At 44.8% G+C, this 24,527-nt stretch overlaps 1 protein-coding gene across 1 annotated transcript in view; it reads right to left on the reverse strand.

Moving 5' to 3' along the window:
• Positions 1-12,897: 12,897 nt before the first annotated feature.
• LOC137562295 (chloride anion exchanger-like) overlaps positions 12,898-24,527 on the reverse strand; it is a 42,576-nt gene continuing 30,946 nt past the window's right edge. Inside the window, exons 13-21 of the mRNA XM_068273630.1 lie at positions 22,609-22,715; positions 20,518-20,587; positions 20,344-20,436; positions 19,086-19,181; positions 18,304-18,534; positions 17,083-17,137; positions 14,133-14,278; positions 13,206-13,271; positions 12,898-12,921 (exon numbers count right to left, since the gene is read on the reverse strand). Coding sequence (XP_068129731.1) covers positions 12,898-12,921; positions 13,206-13,271; positions 14,133-14,278; positions 17,083-17,137; positions 18,304-18,534; positions 19,086-19,181; positions 20,344-20,436; positions 20,518-20,587; positions 22,609-22,715 — 888 coding nt within the window. The remainder of the gene's footprint in view (positions 12,922-13,205; positions 13,272-14,132; positions 14,279-17,082; positions 17,138-18,303; positions 18,535-19,085; positions 19,182-20,343; positions 20,437-20,517; positions 20,588-22,608; positions 22,716-24,527) is intronic.

A 24,527-nucleotide genomic window follows, 5' to 3' on the forward strand; every position in this document is an offset into this window, starting at 1 on the left:
ACGGGGGTCTTGCTGCAGCCCTCCGAACAGCCGGCGACTGTGCCGACTGTCAGTTCAATATTTACCTTTGCTGGCTCCAGCGGGGGCGCTGTGGCGACTTTCGGCACGGAAATAGACGGAAATACCCGATCTCCGTCGGGTCCGCTCTACTGCACAGGCGCCGGAAACTTGCGCCTGCGCAGTAGAGCAGACCCGACGGCGATCGGGTATTTCCGCCTACTTCGGCGCCGACAGCCGTCAGAGCGCCTGCGCAGGAGCCAGGAAGGTAAATATTACGTCACCGCTGCACGGAGGGCTGCAGCGAGACCCCTGACGGATGGAGGACGGCGTGGGAAGCCTCATTAGGATCCGGAGGCTTCCCCCACCCGAGGTGAGTACCGCCCAGGGGCCGTTTTGTCGTTACAGTTCCTCTTTAAAGCCCCCAGTCTAATTGTTAATGAGATGCAAATAATTCTGAGATAATGCAAAAGAAAAAAAGTCTATGTGCAATTAAATCCCACCTCAGCCTCATTTGATCAGTCCATTTTCAAGATGCATATTGTATAACAATTGTACATAATTCTGCCCGAATCAAAATTATTTGCATTTCACATTGATTGTACCTATTCCTTACTAGAGATGAGATCTAAAATTCTACTTGCCAAGGTTTTTCTTTTACTCTGCAGGAATAGGAAAGGTAATGTTCAGTTCATTAGCTATAGTATTAGCTTTCTGAATTTGATTTAAAGTGCTCATATATGCATCCATTTTTTTTTGTTTGATTACCTGCAGGTCTGGATTTGCTGGTAATGGATTTACCTAAAATGTCTGATCAAAAGAATTTTTCTAAAAATAATCATTCAAAAATATCAATTGAATAGGACAGATTTTTTTTTCTGCTTTTGGGGGTTGGGCAGGAGCAGTGCTAAAATCAAAAGACCTTAGCATTGCACCCCATACAGATAAGTATTCAGACAGGGGCCTCTAGATTTGTAAGCTAAGGCCTCTTTTCCATGGACGGCTGAACTGCTTTCTTGTCAAGCAGTTTAGCTGCCCGGTTGCCAGCCACAAGCGCCCTGCGGCTGATATTACATGCAGCGGGGTGGAAGCATTTGGTAACACCACGCATGTTACGTTTGACACGGGGCAGCGTTATCTGGTGGTAAAAACCAGTGTTATGCCATGGAAGGGCTGCCTGTCCACCTCCTGTGCCGAGCACTGGCAAGCACCCAGCCTGTGGACGAGAGCAGCTGACAGGTGGGGAATTTACCGCTTTCAACTGCTTGTGGAAAAAGGGGCCTTACTGTGCTAACCAGTTAGCAGCCATACGGCTTTATGGGTTTTCTATGGCTAGGAGCACCAGTAAACAGTGTAGTATGTAGGGTTACTGATGTTTGTTATGAAACCAGACTTTTAGGCCTGGGACCCACTAGCAGGGCTTCTTTAAGTGGTTGTGACTTGTAAAGCTCTTACTAATGTAATGCTATGGGGGATTTTTTAAGAGTCCCATCCCTCAAGTGGGATCACACCCATAGTATTACATTGATTAGCAGGAGCTTTTCAAATCACAAGCACTTAGAAATGGCTTAGAAAAGCACTGCTAGTGGGTTCCAGGGTTACGGCTCATTAATTAAGATAGTTGTACATAACATTGAAGAAAAAGTATGTAAAAGGTGGGGGCTTTTAGGGGGCAGGGAGCATACACTTACCTACAGGGGGCTGCTCCATAGTCCCCCATCTATATGTGGGCATTCATCTTCTCTAGCCCTGTGCCACAGCTCAAAGTACCTGCAGTGATGAGTCCTGACTTGAATCCAATTGAGAATCTGTGGAGGGAGCTAAAGATCAGGGTGATGGTAAGAAGACCCTCCAACCTGAAAGATTTGGAGCTCATTGCTAAACATGAATGGACAAAAATACATGTAGAGACATGCAAAAAGCTGGTCTGCAATTAAAGGAAGCGTTTGATTGCTGTAATAGCTAATAAAGGCTTTTCTATTGATTATTGAGAAGGGTATGTATAATTCTGGACTGGACACTTTTTGCTCAAATGTAAATAAAAGCTGAGAAATGTTTTCTTCCCCCACAATAATGCCTCTTGTACATCGTCTTATTATCTCTTGGGAGACACATATGTCATTTTCAATCAAAAAATTATTTGCTGGTTGAATAAAAGTAACTTTAAAGGAACACTGTAGGGGGTCGTGGGAAAATGAGTTGAAGTTACCCGGGGCTTCTAATGGTCCCCCGCAGACATCCTGTGCCCGCGCAGCCTCTCACCGATTCTCCGGCCCTGCCTCCGATTCACTTCTGGAATTTCAGACTTTAAAGTCTGAAAATCACTGTGCCTGATTTGCTGTGTCCTCTCTACCACTGATGTCACCAGGAGCGTACTGTGCAGGGACAGACCATACTAGGCCTGCGCAGTACGCTCCTGGTGACATCAGCGGGAGCGAGGACACGGCAACGCAGGTGCAGTGGTTTTCAGACTTTAAAGTCTGAAATTCCAGAAGTGAACGGGAGGAGGGGCCAGAGCATCGGTGAGTGGCTGCGCGGGCACAGGATGTCCGCGGGGGACCATTAGAAGCCCCGGGTAGATTCAACTTATTTTCCCCCAACCCCCCTGCAGTATTCCTTTAAGTCAAATTTTGCCAGGGGTATGAATAATTATGGGCAGCACTGTATCTGAATGAGTCTGGAGGTAAAAGGTACAAACAGACTGTTCCATTACAACTCCAAGCACAAAGACTTTATCTCTGAACACAAAAGGATGCCTAATACTGTGAACACACGTTTCGTTTTTGCGGTAGAAACGTTCCAATAGATGCCTTCCATTGATAAATTCTGTCATGTCCGATTCTCCGCTCGATTGTTTTCCGCTCAATTCTTCATAGAAGTGAATGGAAAAAATATAAGAAAAACGAGCGGAAGATAAGGGAATCGAGCAGAGGATCGAATGGTAAATCGATTGCGCTGAGAATTCACCACAAAAAACATATTGTGTTCCCAGCATGAGAGAAGCAGCTTATTTGTCTTTACACAACTAAAGGTGTGAAAAAAAAACCAGTGTATCTCTTTTTAGGATTACACAGTGTTTTCATTCAATACTGTATAAACCGGTATTTAAAATGTAGTTCTCCACAGTTGTTGTACCCACCTGACTACTCAGGGCCCATCATCGTTCCCCACCCCAGTTCCGAGGAGGAAAACGAATGCCCTAGCAGATGAACAGATATAGTCAGGCCATGATTCACTGAGCTTGGAGAGTCTACCTACACAAATATTTAAAGAACAAGTAAATACAGATGTGTATGTTTTATAAAAACATACACTTTACCCCTAACACTGCAGGGTGGCCTAGTGAGCGCGCATGCTTTGAGTCCGACAGGATTAAAGCACAATACAAATGTTATAATTATTATACAGATTTTAGCATTACATCGTTGTGTGTAATTATTTGCTGTCATTCTTTATATTAAAGCAGAATGGTGAGCAAAGAGAAGAAATCCTGGAGGTAACCTGTACCCTGTGCCTCTTTCTGTAATAGGAAAGGTGAGCTGATCCTGTGGTGAGTACACTGCTTCCTCTTCTCCTGTGCTTGGGGAAATTGATGCTGTGGTGGTGAGTGCAGCCTGTTTGGCCATGCAGTTGAGGAGACATCCATAGAAGAGCAGCACACTATGGATTTGATTCACTAACCGGTGCTAAGTGTTAGCGCCGGAGTGAAAAGCCACTTAATGCCTGAAATTTAGCTTTGCGCGCATTAACAGCAGCGCAAAGCTACATCATGCACAGGACCACCCACTTCGCGTGCAGCGCAGCTGGCCGGTATTAGTGTGCGGTGCGACGATAACGTCGCACCCACTGCCTTGTAAACGTTGCACCCGTTGCGACAAAAACGGCGCATCGGGTGCCCCACAAGTGGCGCATGAATGCGCCGCTTCGACGGCCACCCGATGCGCCATTTTTGTTGCACTGGGTGCGACGTTTACAGAGCAGCGGGTGCGACGTTATCATCGCACCGTGCACTAACACCGGCCAGCCGCGCTGCACGCAATGTGGGTGGTCCTACGGGCACAAACCTCCTAACGCTGTGGTTTGCGCCTACAAACTGTTAAGTGAGGCCTATGTTGAGTCTGGTCATTGTTTGGCTACCTTGACTTACCAAGCACAGTTAGCCCCTTGTCTCATTAGTTTTGCTTCCAAGTACAGGTAGTCCCCAGTTAACAACAAAGATAGGGATTAGGACTCGTTCTCAACTTGAATCTGTTCTTAAAGGGGAACTTCAGCCTAAAAAAACATACTGTCATTAAGTTACATTAGTTATGTTAATTAAAATAGATAGGTAATGTAATCTCTTACCCACCCTCTTTTAAAAGAATGGGCAAATGTTTGTGATTTCATGTGGGCAGCCATCTTTTTGGTTGAAAGTAGGTGACAGGGAGCATGAGACACAGTTCCATCTGTCCTGTGTCCTGATCATCCCTCCCAGCTACGCGCTAGGCTTCAAATCTCAAATTCAAAATTAAAAAAAAAAATGCTCCAAAACAGCAGAAGGTAAACAACATCAGAAATCCCATCATGCTTTGCAAACCATCAGGGGAAAGTTTTCTTCTGTACAGCTAAAAATGAGGCTTGGGTAAGAAAAACAGAGTTCTGATGCTGTGAAACTGGTAAAAAACACCAAGCCTTTACAGTGCTGCGAAGTAGATTTTTAGTCTGGAGGTTCATTTTAAGTTGGTATGGTGCATAGGTCCTCAAACTACGGCCCGCGGGCTGCATCCGGCCCGCCTTCTCCTGTTTATCGGCTTGCCACCTCTCTCCTGCTTACCGGCCTGCCACCTCCACATCAAACCGCCGCTGGCCCGAGTTCTACCGCCCGCCAGATTACCGCTACATCAGACTGCCGCTGGCCGGAGTTCCGAGATCCAATCCCGGCCTCTGCATGCAGCGTCTGGTCGGGTAACCATGGTGACTAAGCAGGCGAGTATACGCAATGACGGGAGCCGTTCAGCATCCTCTGCGCTGGGCTCCGGTTACCATGGTAGCCAAAGGGGCGGTGATGTGCGCAGGATTGTGACGGGCTGGCGCCATTCAGAGCGCGCTGTGGCACGATCAAGCAGTGTGGAACACACTATTGAGCAGTGTGTGTTTGTGCCTTATCTCGGACACCTTAAATCTGCTAGTACCATACTTTTTTTCACTGCCAAAGCTTCAATTACTGAGCCCTGGTAGTTTGCAATACTACAAAGGCCTCCACTACACCACCAGGTCCAGCTGCAATACAGCAAGCCTGCCAGGCCAGCAGCACCTCTTGGCAGCCCAAGTGCAGGGTTAGCAGCACAGTATCAGGCCAGTTGCCCAAATCTTGCCCAGCAGCAACTACCATCCGCCAGCTAGAGCCAGGCCTGCTGAAACTCCTGCCAGCGAGTACCAGGTTAACAGCAGCTCCCGTAAGCCAGTACCAGGCCGGCAGCCAGTATCAGACCACCAGCCAGTACCAAGCCAGCAGCTACCACCAGCCAGTACCAACCAGCAGCTTCCACCAGCCAGTACCAGGCCGGCAGCTCCCACCAGCCAGTACCAGGCCGGCAGCTCCCAGCCTCCCACCAGCCAGTACCAGGCCACCAGTCAGTACCAGACCACCAGCCAGTACCAAGCCAGCAGCTACCACCAGCCAGTACCAAGCCAGCAGCTTCTACCAGCCAGTACCAGGCCGCAGCTCCCACCAGCCAGTACCAGGCCGGCAGCTGCCACCAGCCAGTACCAGGCCGGCAGCTCCCACCAGCCAGTACCAGGCCGGCAGCTCCCACCAGCCAGTACCAGTTCGCCAGTCAGTACCAGACCACCAGCAAGTACCAAGCCAGCAGCTACCACCAGCCAGTACCAGACCACCAGCCAGTACCAAGCCAGCAGCTACCACCAGCCAGTACCAAGCCAGCAGCTTCCACCAGCCAGTACCAGGCCGGCAGCTCCCACCAGCCAGTACCAGGCCGGCAGCTCCCACCAGCCAATACCAGGCCGCCAGTCAGTACCAGACCACCAGCCAGTACCAAGCCAGCAGCTTCCACCAGCCAGTACCAGGCCGGCAGCTCCCACCAGCCAGTACCAGGCCGGCAGCTCCCACCAGCCAATACCAGGCCGCCAGTCAGTACCAGACCACCAGCCAGTACCAAGCCAGCAGCTACCACCAGCCAGTACCAGCCCGGCAGCCAGTACCAGACCACCAGCCAGTACCAGGCCACAGCTCCCACCAGCCAGTACCAAGCCAGCAGCTTCCACCAGCCAGTACCAGGCCGGCAGCTCCCAACAGCCAGTACCAGGCCGGCAGCTCCCACCAGCCAATACCAGGCCGCCAGTCAGTACCAGACCACCAGCCAGTACCAAGCCAGCAGCTACCACCAGCCAGTACCAGCCTGGCAGCCAGTACCAGACCACCAGCCAGTACCAAGCCAGCAGCTCCCACCAGCCAGTACCAAGCCAGCAGCTACCACCAGCCAGTATCAAGCGTTCAGCTCCCACCAGCCAGTACCAGCCCGGCAGCCAGTACCAGACCCCCAGCCAGTACCAAGCCAGCAGCTACCACCAGCCAGTACTAAGCCAGCAGCTACCACCAGCCAGTACCAAGCCAGCAGCTACCTCCAGCCAGTACCAAGCCAGCAGCTACCACCAGCCAGTACCAAGCCAGCAGCTACCACCAGCCAGTACCAAGCCAGCAGCTCCCACCAGCCAGTACCAGGCCGGCGGTTCCCACCAGCCAGTACCAAGCCAAATCTGCTAGTACCATACTTTTTTTCACTGCCAAAGCTTCAATTACTGAGCCCTGGTAGTTTGCAATACTACAAAGGCCTCCACTACACCACCAGGTCCAGCTGCAATACAGCAAGCCTGCCAGGCCAGCAGCACCTCTTGGCAGCCCAAGTGCAGGGTTAGCAGCACAGTATCAGGCCAGTTGCCCAAATCTTGCCCAGCAGCAACTACCATCCGCCAGCTAGAGCCAGGCCTGCTGAAACTCCTGCCAGCGAGTACCAGGTTAACAGCAGCTCCCGTAAGCCAGTACCAGGCCGGCAGCCAGTATCAGACCACCAGCCAGTACCAAGCCAGCAGCTACCACCAGCCAGTACCAACCAGCAGCTTCCACCAGCCAGTACCAGGCCGGCAGCTCCCACCAGCCAGTACCAGGCCGGCAGCTCCCAGCCTCCCACCAGCCAGTACCAGGCCACCAGTCAGTACCAGACCACCAGCCAGTACCAAGCCAGCAGCTACCACCAGCCAGTACCAAGCCAGCAGCTTCTACCAGCCAGTACCAGGCCGCAGCTCCCACCAGCCAGTACCAGGCCGGCAGCTGCCACCAGCCAGTACCAGGCCGGCAGCTCCCACCAACTAGTACCAGTTCGCCAGTCAGTACCAGACCACCAGCAAGTACCAAGCCAGCAGCTACCACCAGCCAGTACCAAGCCAGCAGCTTCCACCAGCCAGTACCAGGCCGGCAGCTCCCACCAGCCAGTACCAGGCCGGCAGCTCCCACCAGCCAATACCAGGCCGCCAGTCAGTACCAGACCACCAGCCAGTACCAAGCCAGCAGCTACCACCAGCCAGTACCAGCCCGGCAGCCAGTACCAGACCACCAGCCAGTACCAGGCCACAGCTCCCACCAGCCAGTACCAAGCCAGCAGCTACCACCAGCCAGTACCAGCCCGGCAGCCAGTACCAGACCACCAGCCAGTACCAGGCCACAGCTCCCACCAGCCAGTACCAAGCCAGCAGCTTCCACCAGCCAGTACCAGGCTGGCAGCTCCCAACAGCCAGTACCAGGCCGGCAGCTCCCACCAGCCAATACCAGGCCGCCAGTCAGTACCAGACCACCAGCCAGTACCAAGCCAGCAGCTACCACCAGCCAGTACCAAGCCAGCAGCTACCACCAGCCAGTATCAAGCGTTCAGCTCCCACCAGCCAGTACCAGCCCGGCAGCCAGTACCAGACCCCCAGCCAGTACCAAGCCAGCAGCTACCACCAGCCAGTACTAAGCCAGCAGCTACCACCAGCCAGTACCAAGCCAGCAGCTACCTCCAGCCAGTACCAAGCCAGCAGCTACCACCAGCCAGTACCAAGCCAGCAGCTACCACCAGCCAGTACCAAGCCAGCAGCTCCCACCAGCCAGTACCAGGCCGGCGGTTCCCACCAGCCAGTACCAAGCCAGCAGCTCCCACCAGCCAGTACCAAGCCAGCAGCTCCCACCAGCCAGTACCAGGCCAGCAGCTCCCACCAGCCAGTACCAAGCCAGCAGCTCCCACCAGCCAGTACCAAGCCAGAAGCTCCCACCAGCCAGTACCAAGCTGGCAGCTCCCACCAGCCAGTACCAGGCCGGCAGCGCCCACCAGCCAGTGCCAGGCCAGAAGCCAGTACCAGACCACCAGCCAGTACCAAGCCAGCAGCTCCCACCAGCCAGTACCAAGCCGGCAGCTACCACCAGCCAGTACCAGGCCGGCAGCCAGTACCAGACCACCAGCCAGTACCAAGCCAGCAGCTCCCACCAACCAGTACCAAGCCAGCAGCTCCCACCAGCCAGTACCAGGCCAGCAGCTACCACCAGCCAGTACCAAGACAGCAGCTACCACCAGCCAGTACCAGGCCACCAGCTCCCACCAGCCAGTACCAGGCCGGCAGCTCCCGCCAGCCAGTACCAGGCCGGCAGCTCCCGCCAGCCAGTACCAAGCCGGCAGCTCCCGCCAGCCAGTACCAAGCCGGCAGCTCCCACCAGCCAGTACCAGGCCAACAGCTACCACCAGCCAGTACCAGGCCGGCAGCTACTACCAGCCAGTACCAGGCCAGCAGCTCCCACCAGCCAGTACAAGGCCAGCAGCTCCCGCCAGCCAGTACCAAGCCAGCAGCTACCACCAGCCATTACCAGGCCGGCAGTTCCCACCAGCCAGTACCAGGCCGGCAGCTCCCACCAGACCGTTGCCTGTCACCCAGAAACCCAGACCAGCTGCATTGCCCGCCACCCAGCAACCCAGACCAGCTGCATTTCCTGCCACCCAGAAACCCAGACCAGCTGCATTGCCTACCACCCAGAACCCCAGACCAGCTGCATTGCCTGCCACCCAAAAACCCCAGACCAGCTGCATCGCCTGCCACCCACACCAGCTGCATCGCCTGCCACCCAGAAACAGGTACTTTCTTTGATGTTTTATTTTCACTACAAATAATAGTTCCGGCCCCCCAACAGTCTGAGTGACCGTGACCTGGCCCCCGGTATAAAAAGTTTGAGGACCACTGGTATAGTGCCTAGTTAACAAACGAGATAGGGACTGTACGCTTATTCTAGTTTTCCCTCTACCTCCAGAATATAGCTTTCTCTGGCTGCCACTCCTGGCTCCTTACTGCCAGCTGATCTGTCCACCATTGCCCCCCAGCTCCCGACTGCAAGCTGATCCTGCTGCCATCGCTGCATCGCTTACACCGCTGCCCGGACCTAGCCCATTGGTTACCCAGTGCAGCCCTGCCACTCCAGGTAAGTCTGCACATGCACCAACCAGACGGCGCCCAAATTGCTGTTTGAATACCACTATAGCTATAGTTCACATTACGGCCTATTGCGGCGCATGGTGTGCCCAAATTTCCTGTACCGTTTTTGCCTGTTTCGACTGTGTTCAGCATCTATGTCTGTACAGTGTGTATGTACATGCACCCATGTGTGCATACAGTAAGAGGGTATATGCACAGCACACCTTAGTACAGTGCATGAGCACATTGTACAATATGTATGTGCATAGTTGGGGGGGGGGGGGCACATGTAAAGCATGCATGTGTACATATACAAACACTATAGATCTATTAATTTTTTTCAACCACTTCAGGACCACAGTGCTAAACCCCCCTAAAGACCAGGCTATTTTTTACTAAAAGGGCCACTGCAGCTTTAAGGCCAAGCTGCAGGGCCGCACAACACAGCACACTAGTTGTTTATTTTTTTAATATAAATATTTATAGTGTGTTTTTATTTAAAAAAAACAACGTTTCTGTTGCCTCCCCCAGCCAGCCTCCCTCCCTCCCCAGCCAGCCTATTACAGCGTTCGGCTGTGATAGGCTTCAGCCTATCACTGCCGATCGCTCTTTTGTGCCCCAGGGGACGGCCGAGTCACACGGCTGTTCCCAGTACAGCGCTGCTGCTGATCACATTGCTGCACTGTGTAAATAGACGGCGATCACGCCGTATAACAGTCTCCCGAGCAGTGATAGTCGCTCAGAGACTGAAGACGGGGCAGAGTTCCGCCCCCCGAGAAGGAGATGCGCACGCACCCTGCGCGCAATCTCCTTCAGTAGCCGGCTCCAAGACCTGACACCAATTGGCGTTAGGCGGCCCTGGGGCTGCCGCCGCGGCCACGCCCATCGGCGTGGAGTGGTCTGCAGGTAGTTATATAGTGTTCGGTATTGAGATGGTGGACCACAGTGACAGGTAGCCATAGTGGTCATTTTTCACCTGGAGTAAGCAAAGGTTTCATCACTGTCATCGCTGAGTATGTGGATTCCTACTTAAAAATGTTATATACTGTGCTGATTGCATAACCATTTAGTCTTTTAACTGTTGCTTAGTTTCAAATGTTTTAATTTAAAAAACAAAAACCCAGTACATTTAAAACTGGAATCAGAAAGGAACACAGAAAATTATTTATAGTGAAAACCATTTCACAGCACCTACAGTATATTTCAGTCTCTTTCTATTTCTCTATACATTCCTAGTAGTTTTGGTCACCCCGAGCTGCTTGGCTACTCTGTTGTACTGGTCCAAGCCCTTTCCCATACAGCCACATCAATCCCTGCCATGTACTGATGAGGACCAAAAGTCCGAAACAGGCTGTCTGCATGTGGGGTTGATGTGGCTGTGTAACATTTAAAGCTATAGGCTTGCTATACACCAGCGGTTCTGGATGCTAGCCTGGCTTACAGGGGCATAATGAGATCATTTGCATATTCAGTAGTGGTGCATTGTGGGTAACCACAAATGTTCACTTAAAGCTGAATTATTGCAAGTTTCCTTCTGTTTCAAGAAGGCAAATCACACCAAGTACGGTATATTTTGAAACCATATCTGCTCACGGATAAAAATGTTTTATTTATGATGAACACATGTTGTGCCAATGCAAACATTTGACCGTTTCATGATCAAATGCCCTTTTCATAAATTGTAAGATGAGATTTTATAATTTTTTCCCCCAAATTTAATTTGTGAAATTTCACCATGTTTCAATGCATTGTTAATTTCAAAAAAAAGTAGATGCACAACATTTGTAATTTGACTAAACTGGTTTTACATTAGTCTGAATTTGCTGAAAAGCTGTGCACAAACTGGTAGAAACTGCAATATACCATTGAAAGTCAGTGGGACAGACGGGGGTTTTAGAGTTGCCTTGCAGCATTATTTTACCCACAAAAAGCTTACTTCAGGAGAGGCACAAAGGAAGTTCCTTAGGAGTACAAGGATCTTGTGTATCTGAAATTTGGGCTCTGCTGTTTATGAAGTTTTTAATTTATCTAGTTCTCAATATATATATGTAGGTAGTGTGAATAAATCAAATCCTTGACTTCACTTCCGGAGGTCTTTTGTTTTAAGAATCACAAAAGCTATCCATATACCAGTCCCTACAGAGAGAATATAAAATGGTCCCATACCTGGAAAATCTCCAATACTCTGAAGAGGCAAATCCTGAGTGTCTACAGACTGAGTGCTCACAACCTCGAAATCGAGTCTGGGAGGCAGGGACGGATCTAGGGGGGGGGGCAAGCAGGTATCTTGCCCCAGGCGCAGTTTGTTGAATACTTAAAAAGGCGGCAAAATGAATGGCAGTTTAGGCGCCAAAACCTGACCTTTAGGCGCCAAAACCTGACCTTTAGGCGCCAAAACCTGACCTTGCCCCAGGCGCAACTTGGTCTTGCTCCGTCCCTGCTGGGAGGCACAGACAGATGTACAAACCCAGGGAGGAGAGACCAAATCAACACTGTGACTCGAAGACCCTCGAGAACGAAAATCACTTCCTGCTGCACTGCCCCAAATGTACTGCAACCAGAGACTTACTTTAAGAAATTGATGGAATTATTTTCAGACTTTGACACATTAGAGGATGAGAGAAAACTCTATATTCTTCCAGGAGAAGAGAAATCCACAGTAACAATCGTTGCACACTATGTCACAGCATGCCACAGACTGAGAGGAGCATACATTGACTGTAAACCTTTTTCCAGTTTTGCCTCTTTCCCACCACATTTAATGTACTTTTCATGACTTTCTGTTTCAATCTATTTAATGGCACCATGTACGGTAATTGTACGTATGGTTTTGAGAATACCTAATTTTTTGTCAATGAAAAATACCTGCTCACACTATCATAAATGTAGTGAAAAATGACTGACAAATGCCATTTGGAAACTAGAGAAAAACAGAAAGTGGATAAGTGGGCAGAAATCTCTAAAGATGAATTATCAAGCAGGTGAAAATAAACTTGAAACATAAATCATGTGTTTGTTTGGAGGAACCAGTCAGAATCCATTTTTGCTAAAAAATTTTTTGTACCTTAGTAAGTCAACCCTACATCGACTGTCCTTATGTTTGCTCCTCTAGTAAAAAAAAATGGGGGAAGCAGGAGCCATGGATGTTTGTACTACAGTTATATGTCAATTTGCATATAATATTCTATATAGTAAAAAAAAAAAAAAGTTTAGGAAAAGATATAATTAGGATTCACATCTTCACTCTTCATATAAAAAGCACACAGGTCACTCTTTTACTGGCATAGTTTCCAGTGATATATATACAGTGCAAATCACAAAAGGAGAACATGCGTTCATAGCATATTCTCATTGCATCATATCCAATATTCAGGACACAAGTGCAAACACGGAAGTGCAATATTCAGTAGATTAGAATTTAGTTTCACTGACCGCCTAAAAGAGAGAAAGAAAAATTCCAGTTTAGATACATACGGTAATACACATGTAATAATATGTAATAGAGAGATAAATATCATCATTGCATGAAGTAATCCATATTGACTTAAAGTACTTAGTAGTAAAGTTGCATAAAGGCTAAGGGACCTATATCAAATTTTATTTTAGTATTTATTGTTATATAGACCTGCCTAAGTGCACCTGGACATGCAGCTGTAGTATTTGGCAATAGTTGGTGATAGGTGTGAAACTCTCATCCTTTACACAAATGGTTTACTTACAACGTGGTCTTTGATGTAATTATTTCCATATGTGACACCATATAATGACAGGACAGTTCCAGGATCCTAGAAAAAAATCCAGAAAAACATGAGATATAGCACTGAAATATTAACTTAAACCATTACAAAGCCAGGCAGTTTTACACTATAAGGCCTGTACACCATACCACGTACCAGACCCAGATTTACTAAGGTTGGAAAGTGGAAATCATCACAGGGCTTGTGTGATCCAGAAAACTTTCCTTTCAAACAATACCAGTTGCCTGGCAGCCCTGCTGATCTATTTGGCTGCAGTAGTGTCTGAGTAACACCATAAATACGCATACGGCTAATGTCAGATCTGACAATAATGTCAGAAGCACCTGATCTGCTGCATGATTGTTCAGGGTATGTGGTATAAAGTATTAGAGGCAGAGGTTTGATAGGATAGCCAGGCAACTGGTATAGCTTAAAAGGAAATCAATATGACAGCCTCCATATACCTCTCGCTTCAGTTGTCCTTTAAGTAGTTTGTAAGTAGCAACATTTGGTTTTGTATTAAAAATGTGAAGTGGCAATTTGTATTTTTACATAAATAAGCCCGTGGCTCAATATTGTGATATTACAGTATGTGGCATACAATTTGTTGTGGTCACAAGCTACTAGTAGTTTGTACTATAGATATTTTATTAAACTACAATTTTAATAGCACAAGCACTCCTCTGAAAATTACGAATATGGCATCAGTGTAGTGCCTGGATCTTCTCTTGCCCTTGTCACCCAGAATCCACATAAACTACAGTCATGTTTTTCATACATTCCTTAGAGAATACCAAGACATTGGTAAAATAATATTTGTATATACATACAAGGCAATAGTGCAATTTTTTTTTAATTTTCAAAGTTTTTCTCTACATTTTGACTTATAGCCTTATCAGCTGCTGTTACCTTTTCAGGATCACACTTAAATGTATCTTCCATGCTTTTCTTTTCAAGTACATGTAAAACTGCATCATGAACAGTGACAAAAAATATGGAATCCTTGATATCTTTATCAAAAAAGTCACATGTCTTTAATGTGTCCAGAACTGAACCTGCTGACCAAAATATTGTATTTGTTAAAAAGTACAATTTATTGCAGGATGCAATATCATAAAAAAAGGCGTTTCCATTCATTATGCATTAAACTTATGTATATTTTTTTTCAGAGGATGGGCACGGACCCTCAGAATATATCCAACAAGCGCTTGTTGGATTTGATCTCGTAGCCAAGCTCCCAGACCTACTGTGCGGGGCATCACTACACCCGCGCAGTAAACCAAAGCCTCTCGTTCACGTGTGGCTTCATGCCATGGCACATGTGTGACCGCACTCATGCAGGGACAGTAAATCTATGCAAATGCAAGAAGGGAAGTGCTGCTCTGAACTAAAAAAAGGGTCCTGGCCAGTGACGATAGGGTCGAGGAAGACACAGGAAAGTAAGTATCTGTTTTTTTGTTTTTATTTCACCTTGAGTTTGAGCAGTGAATGATTCATAAGGCTCTGATTTGTTTGCCATGATTGTATAAATCGACTTTAATTATAGGCACCTAAATAACATAGTATCACAATGGAAAAGACATATGGGCCTGAAAACAACAAGCTCAGTAACACATACACCTGTGGATTTACACAAGTCATACACAGGACAATTCAAAAGAGGATGCCATCCGCAGACAATTTATATTGTCAGGTTGCAGGTAGCTGGCCTAGCAGCAATGTCCGGATTGTGAACTACCTCTCAGCAGTGATGGTGTATCAGGAAAAGAAAACGGTTAAACTGCACGCAGAAAAGGCATAATGTTATACAAAGGCCACCTAAATATCTTAAAGTGAACCGAGCACCTTTTTTTCACTCAGGACATTTCTATAGCACATGAAAAATGCATGCCGACTATCTGTTTTATTATTAAAATAAACTTTAATTTTACCTTGTATTTTACATTCAAAGTAGTTAAATTAGCCTGTTTGAGCAGGCCTGCCGACCGTCCCCATCCGCAGAGACTTCAGGAACCTCTAATTGTTTTATTGAGCTAATTACCAAGAGGTAAACAATGCCTTTCATCAGCAAAGGGGGTGAGTAATTAGGAGTGTGTCTTCAAAGCCATGGTGTGTGTCAATGTGTCAAGATAGCATCTCTGACTTCTGTAAATAAGGAATGTGAGAAGGGGAGGGGGGAACATGGCAGCTTCTATGTCAGGAGAGATTCCAGTGAAAGAGAATGTGCTCAGTTCCCTTTAAGTTTGATGGGAATAGCAGCAGTCACGTGACCAACACTGCCTTTTATAAAACTAGAGAGAGAGTGGCTGTCTGTGGCTAACTGCCCATCCAAACTCCATCCCCCACTGGCTGCAGCACTCTCCTACATAGACATGTTGAGGAGAAGAGCTAAATAACAGGCCACATGACCAGAATGGAAGAGGTGGTGAGCATCAGTTTGGCCATGCCTTTCCTGTGCTCCCACAAGACATCAGGGGGATTCTAGATTTCATCTCCATAGAGCTCAGTGGAAATCACATGAGCACCATAAATGACACTTCAGATGGTAGTGTGGAAGGAGTTTTAGGAAGGCATAGAATAAATAACTATATTGGCTGAACCAAGACTTCAATAAAAAGTGGAAATATGGATAGGCAGGCCTGAATGAAGTAAAGGTGCCCATACACTCGTCAGATTGGCAGCAGATAGATAAGAAATGCATCTGATGATCTATCTGATGCGTTTTTAGAACATTTTTTTACCAGGATAGAATTCCAATAGATTTCAGTTTGACATCTATTGAAATTCGATCTGATGGCATTTTTTTGCCATCAGATTTCCATTAAGGCCAATGCAAACTGATAAGCAATCTCATCAGATCGACTTAAATTTTCCACCCTGCCAGTTCGATGGAAATCCATCGAAATCGATCGAAATCGGCCATCAATCGGTCGATTGGCCAACCGATTTGCAAACGATCAATTGATCGATCGGGATCGATCGGTCGGCCAGAAAATCGGCTGAGTGTATGGGCCCCTTTAGACTGGTCTCACACATAATACATAACCAGCAAAAAAACAAAAACCTTCCTAATTTCACCGAAGACTAAAAACAAATGGTTGGTGTGGATATTAAGATGACAGTTGAATATATGTATAAAATAACATGAATATAAAACATTGTTAAAATGTATCTATGTTAGGGTTTTTACAGCCTAGGAATCTAAATCTTAATGGGTGTTAGAAAAAGCAGGTGGGACTTGTTGCATACTATTTAGACTGAAGAGATAAGTTCTATGTAGGTTAGGAGATAGATTCTTCAAAAACATCAACTGTGCTGATCCACATTTGTGTAATGATGAATGCACATGCCATTCTTTGACATTCTTTTCAGCCTTTTCTTTTGAACACGCCCCTCTGAGTCTATTCTGTGCCTAACAAAAATGTTGCTATTGCAGAATTAAAGCCTGATTTTATATCCTAGAGCAGGCATGGGCAAACTTGGCCCTCCAGCTGTTAAGGAACTACAAGTCCCACAATGCATTGCAGGAGTTTTACAGCCACAGTCATGACTCATAAAGTTCCTTAACAGCTGGAGGGCCAAGTTTGCCCATGCCTGTCCTAGAGTCACTGTAACAATTTAATTTACTGTACTGGCATTATAGCACTATGGGAGTGCTACTGCAAATGTTAGCCACATGGGTGTAATGCTAATCCTTTGGCTATAGGTATGAAAATAAGAATTCCAGTGATTTAGAGAGTATAATAGTAAAGTGGGCAATGTTGCAGCTAGAAAACTAGCATTTCTTCAGAATAAGGTCAAGAAGGTACGCTTCCTCAGCTTTACAATGACAGGTGCACTCTACAACAACATTACTTACAATCAACACCGGCAATGTATGTATCAACTTCAACCTTATTGAATTCTTTTAAAATCTATTTAAAATAAAGACAAGTAACAGTTATTAAATTATGTTTCATTCAAATGGGTTAGAGTCATTTATACTTGGTATGTATTATTAACAATATTTTTTAGAAACAATATTTTTTAGAAACATAAATCAGTTTAAGTATTCATGTGGTCATTTGAATAGATATTAAATGTGTGTACAAGACTCATTGCAGTTAACAGATGTATGCCCTGATGCTTTCATTTTTCCTCATTTCTGTTTGAACGTGTTTTCTTCACATTATACTGTGTAATACCTAAGGCTGCACATTATAGCTGCCGCAATAATTTCATTACAAAAAGAAGTGATTTCACCAAGTTAATAAAAACTGGAGGTTGGCACTGGTGTCATCCAATACAACAGGAAATGGTATGTCTTTATTTTAATCATCAGATGAGACACACAAGGGCCTTGTTCAAACTACTTTTCTACAGAATTTTCTTACAGGAGATGTTTTCATACCTTATTAATAAAATACCCTTTAAAGAGGAACTCCAGTGAAAATAATGTAATAAAAAAGTGCTTCATTTTTACAATAATTATGTGTAAATGATTTAGTCAGTGTTTGCCCATTGTAAAATCTTTTAAATCCCTGATTTACATTCTGACATGTATTACATGGTGCCATTTTTACTGTGGGCAGGTGATGTAGCTGATGCATGCTTTTTTGGCAGTTGGAAACAGCTGTAAATGGCTATTTCCCACAATGCAGCAAGTTTCCCAGACAGGAAACTGCCAGGAGTACATACTCAAGAGTTTCTTGTGGGAGGGGTTTCACCACAATATCAGTCATACAGCGCCCCCTGATTGTCTGTTTGTGAAAAGGAATAGATTTCTCATGTAAAAGGGGGTATCAGCTACTGATTGGGATAAAGTTCAATTCTTGGTCGGAGTTTCTTTTTAAGCCCACAGCAAGCAAAAAATACTAAAATGTATTTGATATTATACCAACTTTTGAATACTAAAAAAGTTAATTTCCACGGGTAATACTTATAATTACACTGATCAGCCTGATTGTTTGTGTTCAGAATTTGCCTTGTTTATGTTATGGTTTTGTTGTTTGTTGATGATGATTATTATTAAGCAAAAAACATTGTTGCGTTTGTTTATCTGTAACACTAATTCCTTGTCCATGTACAGTTACACACTTACTGCTTTGAGAACCTTCATTCCAGACATGTCAATAAATGATACAGTTGTAAAATCCAAAATCACGCTGTGGAGATCAATTTTTGGAACTTGGATATTATTTGGCAGATCTTCATTCCAGTTAACCACTATAGGCAGATCCTCAGGGGGCTCATCCAGCTCTTCTATTCTGTTATTGTGTATTTCTTCATCATCAGAACCTTCATTGTCATTTGATGTTGAAACCAACCCATCCTTCAGAGTGCATTATGAAAGGGAATAACAGCAAGAATAATCAATATTTTATTAGTTAAAGGTCAAAACATTAAACCTTGTTTTTACTAGCCGTGCTTTATACATTTTACTTTACAAATAAGATAGACAATATTAAAGTATACTGTAGCAGTGTTTATTATATAATGTCACCTGCAATACACATCAAACATCATAAGTGTATAATACACATTGGCCCCTATTCAATTCACCTTTTCTCCTTCATTTTCTCCAAGGTGATATTTTCACACCTTATTATGAAAATGCCTATCAAGCCACCAGCAAGCAAGAAAATGCTCAGACTCATTTTGACAGTATTTTTTCACCTACATTTTGGTACTTTTTAGTTGCAAAGTGTTAAAAGGTTATCTAAAATATAAGAGGAATAATTATCTCCTAGGAGAAAACTTAGGAGAAAAAGTGAATTGGATCTGCCCCATAATGTTTTAGTGACTTATGAAAAAAATGATCTAGGATTACTGACAGGTTAATTGAATTGAAAGTTTTTTTTTTAATTTAAAAAAAAGACTTACTTGTGTCATTTGTAATTCTCCGTTTTTCACTAGTTTTGCAATTTTCCTGAGAGCCTTATTGCGCTTTCTAAGAAGCCACAGTGGATTGAAACCAACCTGAGAAGAACCATAACATTAGTAGAGTTTGTGTACACTGAAGCGTGGAAACCGGGCCGAATCTGCAGGGTTTCCCCACAGGCAAATCGCTCGGGGAAACTCTGCCAGAGGAAATAATGGCGCCGCCAGCTGAATCGCTTGCCCTAGCGATTCGGCCGGCATTGCCCACGGAAGTGCCGACGTGCGTCTCCCAGCCGCGCGCGGTGGCTAGTGGAAACGGGCCCTAAGACTAAATCAAATAAAATAAGTCCTGACCATTCAGTAATGGAAAATATCCATATCATTATCCTTACCCCTTAAAGGGACTCCGAGCAGTGCAGAAACTATGGAAAGATGCATATCATTTTAAAGCTCTCTTTCTCCTCTTTCCAATGATATATAAACCGTCGCCCTACGCATTTTAGTTTTCGCTATTTTCGCGATTGAAATTGCTGCGACCACGATTTCAATCGCGAAAATAAAGAAGACTAAAAGGCGTAGAGCGACGATTTAGGTGTCGCCAGAAAGAGGAGAAAGAGAGCTTTAAAATGATATCCATCTTTCCATAGTTACTTGTATTACACAGGACGACACTTTCCCCAGTGTCAGCAGCTCCATTCAGCAGAAAAAGTCGGCCTGTGTAATACAATGTAACTATGGAAAGATGGATATCATTTTAAAGCTCTCTTTCTCGTCTTTCTGGCGACACCTAAATCGTTGCCCTACGGCTTTTAGTTTTCTTTATTTTTGCGATTGAAATCGCGGTCGCTGCAATTTCAATCGCGAAAATAGCAAAAACTAAAAGGCGTAGGATGGCGGTTTATATAACATTGGAAAGAGGAGAAAGAGAGCTTTAAAATGATATGCAGCTTTCCATAGTTTCTGCACTGCTCGGAGTCCCTTTAAATATCTAGATACTAAGGTTATAAAAGCCTGAGTTGGCATGATATCAGGGTAGGAGACTTGAGGGGGTGTGGGTTATGGGCCAACCAGGTAGATAGCATGTCATGTTATCCTGGTATCTATTGAGTAGATACAAATCATTTGTGCAGCTAAACTACATTATTGATATGAGATCAGTTTTGAGAAATTTTACAAAAAATAAATATTTCCTAATTGCACTTTCAATAGCATGTGCATGTATTATGAGTTACTAAAAAGGAAAGTAATAAACGTGACCTACTGCAGAAATGAGTTTCTGTTTGAAAGCATCAATGTTGGCGAAAAACAAGGGAGATGGACATCTGAATATTTTTATTCCTTTTGGCTCATATACCTGTAGACAGAGTCAATACCATAAGCACAGCAGTATGCATTGTTGATCATTTTTTATGTTAATTGAGATTGATCTACTCACATCACTGTAGTCTTTTTTGTCCTTATATATGTCTGTTCTTCCAATACTAGCAAGTACTGCATATTTTGGACTACAAGGTAAAATTACAGACCATTGATTCTATTATCATAATGAACCTTATCAAAAAAGTGATACTACAGTAAATTACTCCAAGCTTTACAATAAGCAGGGTGTGGAGATGAATAATGTGCAGATATAAAATGTACAAACTATGACATAGGAGAGGAAGTGGACCCTACCCAACTGAGCTTACAATCTAGGAAGTGAAGTACCGTAACATACAATAGGGCAAATAAATTAGGAGAGACCGGAAGATGGGTGAGTTTGAAGAAGTGGGGTTTGAGAGTTTGGTTACAGTGACCCTGTAGAGAGAGTGATATGGGGAATGCCATATGTTTTTATTTTCAAACAATGTCAGTTCCATGGTGGTCCTATTGATTTGTTTAGCTTCAGTAATGTCTGAATCACACGCACCTGAAACAAGTGTGCAGTTCTGTGGTCAAATTTAAGTTGGAGAGCCTGGTCTGTACGTTCTGAGTCTGTGGCTTAAAGTATCAACAGCAGTGTTCCCCAACCCTGTTCTCAAGGCCCACCAACAGTGCATGTTTTGTGGAAATACATACAGGTAGTTAATCAGCTCTGCTGAGACACTAATTACCTCTCCTGTGCATGTTCGTGGTTTTCTGAAAAACATGTACTGGTGGGCCTTGAGGATAAGGTTGGGGGACTCTGATCAACAGGACAAGCATTTTTTAAAAATAAATACACAAAGCAGCCTCCATATCACTCTCACTACAGGGCTTCTTTTTTTAACTATAAAGACAGGGCATGTGTTGAAGATAAGGATGAGTGAAGAAATTCCGGGGATTGGGAGCAGCACTAAAGAAGTCTTGGAGCTTTACACAAGATGAGGTTGTGAGTGAGGAAGTCATTAGTATGTCACTAGAGAAACAGGGATATAGGACAGGAGCAGCAGGGTGAATTACAGATTAATCACTGTAACATCAGTTTGATTCTGAGGTGAAATGGAATTCATTGTAGCAATGTGCAGAGAAAAGAAGCAGATGAGGAATAGTGAGGAAGAAAGATATGCATAGCTGCAGCATTATTGATGAATTGTATAGGAGACAGCCTAGTTTGTGCATGGGCTGTGATGATTAAGTCATCTTTATTCAAGATACATTGTCAGCCAGATGAGTTTCAGGTACCTGTCAGTCAAGCATGATGACATGACTGACATTATTCAGGGCAGAGGGAGACAGGTTGGGCTGGACAGGTAAATTAGGGCATCATCTGCATATAAATGGTATTATAATACAAAGGAAGATATAAGTTTACCAATGTATGACCACAGTCCCAAGGACAATGCACTGGGGAAAACTAATACAGAGTAGGAGAGCATTATTACCAATGAATGAGATTTGAATCTCCTGTTATTCTGTTATTATTTTAGAAAAAAAAATGCAAAAGTAGTTTACAGAGATATCAGGGCCGGATTTCTGGCAAGGCCACATAGGCCATGGCCTAGGGCACCAGAAATTTAGGGGCGGCTCAGTGAGGGGCCGTAAAGCTGTTCTATGCAGCCATCCCTATCTACAAGGACAGATTTACCCTTTGAACCCTCTGTCCTGTACTTGTGTCGTCCCTGCAAGACCTGTAAGCTCTATCATGCAGGTACACATCAGCCTCTCATGATGACACAATGGTTCCATCATTAACGAGATAACAAGCATAACATAAAAGTTCTTAAGGAAAACATAACATAGTCTATACGCATATTACTAAAATAGTTATTGTCTAGGACATCCAATGATGAAAAGTAAGTAGAATTCTCATTGGGGCACACAGATATAAAAAACATATAGACAGTATAGTTGGCCTTGGGCGGTAAAAAGTACAAATCCGGCCCTGAGAGATATAAGCAAAGTGAAATAGGCTGGTAGCTAGAGAGCAGGGAGTGGTTAGGAAAAAATGCCTTCAGAGAGAGAGGTTCAAAAATTCGGTCAGTGCTGCAGGGGTCATGTTGGATACAGCAATATATACTGGAATATGAAATTTGTTTTACTATATATGTCCCTGTTAATAACTTACAACTGCACACGAAATACCACTGTGAGTAGTTCAATTCCAACTCCCACTGCAAGTCCAAGATCCAGTCCAAGAATTACAGATGCCCCAAATGTTGCAACCCACACAAACTGCAAATAGATGCAATAGTTAATACATATTTTAAGTATTCTCCTTCTTTTTCCTCATTGAAATGGCACACATAAGAAAAGCTTGGTTAGGGTGCTATAAATTGCTTTAAAAGTGACATTTTGGTTTACCTAAACTATACACTTTTGTTTCTAATAGCTCTCATTGTCCTTCATAAATCCTGATCAATGTTTAACTGTCTTTAACGGACCCTGAGCAGGTGATTAAATCAAAATTTACACTTACCTGGGGCTTCCTCCAGCCCACCGTAGGCCACAAGGTCCCCCGGCATCCTCCTGGCTCCTTCCCTTGTCCCGGCTCAAGTTAGTGGACAACTTCGGCGTGAAGTCGTCAGGTCTGCTTCCAGCTTTCGTGTATAGCGCCATTACACCGGCGGCTATGCGTCATCACACCCGCCGGCGTGAGAGTCCTGCGCATGTTCGATTCAATCTTAGAGAATCGCACATGCGCAGGACTCTCACGCTGGCTGGTGTGATGACGCATAGCCGGCTGGTGTAATGATGCTATACACGGAAGCGGAAAGCAGACCTGACGACTTCAAGCCAAAGTTGTCCTATAACCGGAGCCAGGACAAGGGAAGGAGCCAGGAGGATGTCGGGGAACTTAGTGGCCTACGGTGGGCTGGAGGCCCAGGTAATGTACATTTTGTTTTTATCACCTGCTCAGGGTCCCTTTAAGTGATTTTTACAATGCCTAACCTACGCTCTCTCAGCAGACTTTTTTATATTTATGTTTTTGTACTGTACTTAAATTCAAAAAGTTTATATCTATTGTAAGGTCTCTTATCATTAAAGTTCAAAAACATAGGAGAGTTTGCAGTAACTTTCAATTCTGCTAGTTGCACAACTGGAAACTGAACATGGCTGATCTACAAATGAAATAATTAGTCTCTATCCACTGACTTCTGTAAACAAGAGGATGATCTGGTTGTATGTCTGTCAGATATGGACTGTACTGGCTTAGGCTGGTCATGGGATAACTGTGGTGGAATGATCTTGCCATGATTATTCACAGCAAACTACTTTCTCTCTTTCTAGTTTACTAGTCCTACATCTCTTCCTTCTGCCATGCATGACACTATTAAAATTTTAGTACATGCCCTTATCCCATCCTCACTGGCTGCAAATAACCCAGAAGAACCAGCCCCACATTCTAATTTCTAAGCTCTCTACAGTCTGTGTCTCCTATATATCTTAATTTTTAGATACCACCCTCACCACAGACATCTTCTGACTCCAAATCCTTGCATACTTGTGCTTGCAGGAAGGAATTCCTATTGGAAATTGCAGACATACTTTTTTATTTATTTATTTACTGTTCATTAGTAAATGAAATATTTTTTTTTTCAATTGCAGGTGTTTAATTCAGTTGCTCAGGCCAATATGAATTTACAATTCAATTCACTCAGTACTGTTAGGTGAATCTTAGCTCACCCCCACCAAATGAGAATGGTTCTTGAATATCCTTATTCTTTTTCCGACAATCTTTTTACCTTATTCAGCTGGAGAATGTAGATGTGTAAAGCATTGTTTAACGTAAAAAACGAGGACAGATTTGTGCTATACATATCACCTGCTCTATCCAATTGATAATACATTTTGCTAATTTTTGGTTTCATTTTTGGTGTTTTTTTCACCATTTTTTTGCTGTCTGTTTTTATGATACCTTTAATAAAATATATTAAACAAATAATGTTGACACCCCTTTATCTTGTCTTGCCTTATCTTGCTATAGGAGTACAAAATAACAGTGAGGCCTGGGACTCGCTACAAAGCGCAAAGCACTATCGCAAT

This window comes from Hyperolius riggenbachi, chromosome 3 (assembly GCF_040937935.1).
Source record: "Hyperolius riggenbachi isolate aHypRig1 chromosome 3, aHypRig1.pri, whole genome shotgun sequence".
Classification (NCBI taxonomy): domain Eukaryota; kingdom Metazoa; phylum Chordata; class Amphibia; order Anura; family Hyperoliidae; genus Hyperolius; species Hyperolius riggenbachi.